This window comes from Schistocerca gregaria, chromosome 6 (genome assembly GCF_023897955.1).
Source record: "Schistocerca gregaria isolate iqSchGreg1 chromosome 6, iqSchGreg1.2, whole genome shotgun sequence".
In the NCBI taxonomy this organism is placed as follows: domain Eukaryota; kingdom Metazoa; phylum Arthropoda; class Insecta; order Orthoptera; family Acrididae; genus Schistocerca; species Schistocerca gregaria.
The window spans coordinates 462,349,694-462,355,693 of record NC_064925.1 but is presented as its reverse complement, the minus strand read 5'-3'; the positions used below and the strand labels follow the sequence as shown (position 1 = coordinate 462,355,693).

The 6,000-nt window shown below is 39.0% G+C and overlaps 1 protein-coding gene across 1 annotated transcript in view; it reads right to left on the bottom strand.

Annotated features, from left to right (window-relative positions):
- Positions 1–4,581: 4,581 nt before the first annotated feature.
- Positions 4,582–6,000, bottom strand: part of LOC126278234 (transmembrane protein 14C) — a 51,827-nt gene continuing 50,408 nt past the window's right edge. Inside the window, exon 3 of the mRNA XM_049978215.1 lies at positions 4,582–4,760. Within this exon, the coding sequence (XP_049834172.1) occupies positions 4,700–4,760 (61 nt within the window). The 3' untranslated portion in view covers positions 4,582–4,699. The remainder of the gene's footprint in view (positions 4,761–6,000) is intronic.

Genomic DNA, 6,000 nt, shown 5'->3' with positions numbered 1-6,000 from the left:
ATGCACTGCCTGTCTACTCAAGTCTAATGCACCTGCTTCCAATGCTCCATTTTTTGTCCTTTTATTTTCAGCTACTGTTAGGAAGATATCTGTGGATTTACTAGCATCTGTTGTAGAGCTACTGTCAATGAGAATTTAATTTTTACTTATTTATTTACTTTTGGCCTGACCAAAATTGCTTATTTTGTGCCTAACAATGCTCCACATTACCTTTGATTATATCTTAGAATTTTTTGTGCATAGTATGTTTTCTGTTTTGTTGATGTCAGGGTGAAGTATATTGCAATCCTACTTTAGTGCTCCTTTAGCTTTTGATTACTCTCATGTCTTATATACTTGGCCCTAACTCACGATGTATGTTTGAGGCAGTACAATTGTTCTACTGTCACCTTCAAATGTCAGTTCTCTAAATTTTCTCAACTGTGTTCCCCAAAAAGAATGTCGTCCTCCCTCCAGCGATTCCCATTTGAGTTCCTGAAGCATCCCTAATTTTGTTACACACCAGTAACAAATATAGCAGCCCACCTCTGAATTGCTTTAATGTCTTCCTTCAATCTGACTTGGTACAGATCCCAAACACTCAATAGGTTGCACTAGCATCCTATATGCAATCTCCTTTACAGATGAATCACAATTTCCTAGAATTCTCCCAATAAACCGAAGTTGACCAGTCTCCTTCCCTACCATAATCCTCACATGCTTGTTCCATTTCATATCGCTTTGAAACATTACACCCACATATTTAAAAGATGTGACTGTGTCAAGCAGAACACTACTAATGGTGTATCCAAACATTTCAGGTTTGTTTTTCCTTGCCATCCACATCAACTTACATTTTTCTACATTTAGATCTAGCTGCTAATCATCACATCAACTAGAAATTTTGTTTACGTAATTTTGTATTCTCCTACAGTCACTCAACTTCGATACTTTACCATAAACCACATCATCGGCAAACAACCGCAGAGTGCTGTCCACCCTGCCATTTATGTATATAGAAAATAAGAGCAGTCCTATCACGCATCCCTGGGGCACTCCTTACGATCCTCTGTCTCTGATGAACACTTGCTGTAGAGGACAACATACTGGGTTCTATAACTTAAGAAGTCTTCAACCCATTAACATATCTTTGTACCTATTCCATATGCTCATACTTTCTTTAGCAGCCTGTAAGGAGCACCATGTCACACACATTTTGAAAGTCTAATAATATGGACTCTCCCAGTTGCCTTTCAGCCGAAGTTCACAGTATATTATGTGAGAAAAGGACAAGCTGAGTTTTGCACGAGTGATGCTTTCTAAAACCATGCCAATTCATTTACCTAAGCTTCTCAGTCTCAAGAAAGTTATTACATTCGAACTGAGAATATGTTCAAGGCTTCTTCAGCAGGGTTCTGCATTAGGGTGTTAGGCAGATGGACCCACAAAATTAAAGACTTTCTTACATACAGGGTCACCTGCACTTTTTTCCAGTTGCTTGGCAATTTGCACTGGGCGAGAGATTCAAGATAAATGCAGTCTAGGTAAGGGGCCAATGCCATAGATTACTCTTTGTAAAACTGACCTGGACCTGGTGACTTATTTGTTTACAACTCTTCCAGTCGTTTCTCTGTGCCACGGATGCTTATTACTATGTTGTACTCATGGAAGTCTGTTCAATAGTGTATCTTCCTCTAGCTCTCAGGCATTCTGCCATAACAATTGAGGCCAAGAACCCATTAGTTTGAAACACAGAATGTCCACATGACACTGCCACAGTTTCCTACTAAGAAAGCTGCATTTCACCTTCCAACCTGCTCAAGAGATGTTGCAGCATGCTTGTGAAACGAACCATCAAATTATACTTAGTATGCACCTATTATCAGTGTACAAATACATGGGCAGGGTGGATTTTGATGTTCTGCAGCAGCTGAATATGGGAAATATCACTATCTTTCCCACAGACCAATCCCTTGGGCACTCCTGGTGTCAGTCAGTTAGATCCATGTTCCATAGATCATTTGCAAGATTTCTGTCAAAATGATGTTAAACAAGTCTGTTTACAGGTTTTGTACAGACACTTTATTTATTTGGTTGGCTACATGCAGGCCATTTACAGATAGCACAGTCACTTGAATGTAACAAAACTGAAAGTAATAGTTTTATCAAAGCTGTGTAACAAGTGATATAACAACAAAGAAAATGTATTTTTCTCCTATACCACATATGCTACCAGTGTTTGTTTACATATCTGTCCAAGCATTAGAAGGGGTTGTCCAGAAGAACTAAATTTGCATTAGATTTAATATTTAATTTGGTGCCTGTCAGGCATTTTTTGTTATTGGACAAATAGTCAATCATTTTTGTTCTTGTGTCAGAACCTCAATAAAGAACTGATTATGCTACTGCAGCAAATGTGTGGCTGGCTGATCAGTAGACAATGAAAGCATGAACCAGCCACTCTGTGACACATTAAAAACTCTTACATTAGGTTGGAGTCCACCCATAATGCTACAGCCACAATATAGATAAATATAAATGCAAAATGAATGTGACAATGGAAAATGCTAGCTGGAATGTAAACAATAGAATGAATTCACCCCTTATCCAATTAAATCACAATGGTATGAGAATTAGTGTGATTTAGGGACACATGAAACATCACAAGGTCAGTATTAGAAAGCAGTAGGTGAACCTAAGTAAACCTGTCATCAATTTTCAGATTTGTCTGAAAACAACAGTCCTTTATTATATACCCACTTATAAGGGAATCTTTAATCAATTTTGAATTGGAACTATGATGTAATTCAACATCAGCTATATACAAGGTAAGCCCAAAATCCACCAACAAAATTTTGGAGATTGTTCAGAAATATAGCCAGAAGGCCTTCTTCTGAAATAGACAACACACACACACACACACACACACACACACACACACACACACACACACACACACGACCACTGTCACTGGCTGTCAGAGATAGTAGTCACAAGCGTGTGAGCTGCATTCTGCATTTGCACTTGTGTGTGTGTGTGTGTGTGTGTGTGTGTGTGGTGTCTATTTCAGAAGAACACCTTGTGACCGAAAGCCTAGGCGCTTAGTAGTCTTTTTGTTGTGCCTGTCTGTGGCTCAACATCTCCGCTATATTTCTGAGTATTTTGCTATGTGTGACCTTATGTCTCAGGTGGCTTGCTACAGAGTAACAATGCAATTATGATTTACTCAGTTTGTTAACTCAGTTATCTTTCTTCCTGTGAAATTATCCAAAAAACAGTGAAAAAGCTTGTAAAATGTAATAATCAAAACATATAACACAAAATACAGAGTAACGCAACAACTCAAAGATATGCAAAAGTACTGTGCAGTGGTTGCTGTAACAGGGAACAGCTCAGCATAGAGTCGTCGGGATGCTGCTTTTCCATTGCATGCTGTAAACCCATACAAGAGATGCATATTGACCAACTCTTCATCATTAAATCTATCCGTATGACTGTGCTTCATTATTGATATGCAGCTATCACTGCCACAAAAACAGAACTGAGCAGTTAAGAATGTAAGTTTGAGGGAAAAGAGTAATGTCGGCATCACTGTTTCCAATAGAAAGCACTGTGAATATAAGTTCATTTCAGAACAAGACACACAGCGCATACTGTCAATATCTGCAGTGTTCTGCGATATTTTCAATTCAATACAGATACAGAAACAATGAGGGGTGGAGGGAGGAGTAAGAAATCAGATGAAATGCAGTTACTCTGTAATGAGCTGCCAGTTATGATGAAACTCATAGACCAAAACCCTCGGAAAATATCCCTGAACATCCTCTAAAACTTTGTCACTGGAGTTTGGATTCAACCTGTCTACAAGACAGTCATAGAATAAATTCACTTATATTCAGTAGGAGGAGGGGGGGGGGGGGCAAAAATTATGCCCTATATAACTGTGAAGTTTGAATTCTGTAGGACTCGCAGGACTTCAAGAGCTATTTTTTCCCCATTCTGCATAGAAAAGCCCATTACAGTTCCAAACTGGACTGACAAAAGACAAAAATCTGATTAGTGTGAGTAACAAGGTGGAAGGAACTACAACAGACAGCAACAGAGGATTACAAATAATTAAGTGAGGCACTGGGGGGGGGGGGGGGGGGGTGTCAATAGGCACATAAAAAAGACAAAATGTTGCTAGCTTTTGGACAAATCTTCCTTCATGTTCACAAAAATACATGTTTTGACATGAGCGAGTCCATGTGGAATATAACTAAAGAAAACTGATGAAATATTTCAAATCATTTAAATTTACTCCACACTGACAAGATCACAATACAGTAATAAGATGCAAAAACTATATTTTTAACAAGAAACAATAGTGTAGAATATCAAGTCTGCACTCTGTCTCTCTCTCTCTCTCTCTCTCTCTCTCTCTCTCTCTCTCTCTCCCCCCCCCCCCCCCCCCCCCCCCCAAATCCAAACTTATTTATCAGGTATCACCATTAATGAGTAGCAGCATGTTTAGAAATTTCTGGGCATTTTTCATATCCAAACTACATATAAACAGAATATAATCCAAAGGAAAAAGAAAGCATCAAGCAAATAAAAACAGTATACTTGTAATAATTTATTGCAAAAGTTCACATAAACATTCTTGATAACAACAAAAAATTAGCTGAATCTGTAGAAAAAGATTTAAAAAAATGTCTACAAGGAATGCCACTGATATAGTTTACTTCTTTATTCCAACGAGACCAGCTCTCTGTGCTCCTATTCTGAGGACCATGGCAACACTGAAAGAGAAAAGTATCATATTCATGAATTCAGATTTGGACACATTTTATACAGCTATAAAATAAAGTACGCATATATTTCAGAACACAATGGAAGACTTATGAGCTTTTTGTGAATGAAGATGGTGGAAAATAGTTTTTTGAGAATGCTCATGGTAAACCAATACCTATATCAAGATACTCAAAAACACACAGGGCAGACTGCTGCAGATTATTGTTCTCTCTCTCTCTCTCTCTCTCATTCTCTCTCACTGTGTGTGTGTGGGGGGGGGGGGGGGGGGGGGGAGCTACATGTGAGTACCTTTTATTCAATGCCTGTCTACAACTTGACATATCTTTTTTACAGTCAGTAGCAATCTATCTTTTCCTATAGAGTTGTGAAATTTGGAAGGTAGGAGAGGGGTACTGGTGGAACTGAAGCTGTGGGGGTGTATTGCAGTTGTGCCTGGATATCTCAGTTGCTAGAGCATTTCCCAGTGAAAAACCAACGGTTCTGGGTTTGAGCCCTAGTTTGGCACACAGCTTTGCACTGCCAAGATGTTTCATGTCAGCATACACCTTGCTACAGAATGAAAATTCATTCTGGAAATCACCTATGTCCAGATATGTGCAGTGTTTTGTTAGGCTGGTGGTGGTCCTCCCTATGTAGCTTGCTGTGCAGTGAAAGCAATCAGCTTGTCAGTAATGGGAGAAGTTGGTCATGTGACCCTGCGTTTAACATTGTAAGCTCTGCTATGGATGCGGCTAGAGTAGGTGATAATGTTGAGTGAAGAGAGCAACTTCTACACTCTGAATGACTGCAGGGTTAGGAACAATGAGGTAGGGCAATTGGTATGAGAATGTCATAAGATGTGACAAGGATGTTGTGAAGATTAAGAGGAAAATGTAAGCTGACTGGATGGTGTATGAAGCTGCTTATGAAAAGGTGATATCATTTCAGGGCTCCACTTGATAGACATAGCCGTGGCAGAGTATTTTATTTACGCATTCCAGAGGTTTGACTGTGCTGGGTAGTGAGGTGAGCACTTTTGACATTTTTGGAAGTAAGAATGATGATAGTATGTGGCGGGATGAGGTGACTGCTCAGTAGATTTATTCTACAACTGCTCAGATCTCTCTTTTTGATAACAACCAAACTGTATAAAAATTTTGTGAAAGATATAAACAGTGTTTTGGGCATGTTTATAAGGCTGCTGGAAACTATCACTGAAAGCTTAATTTTGAAGTGACTGACACATTG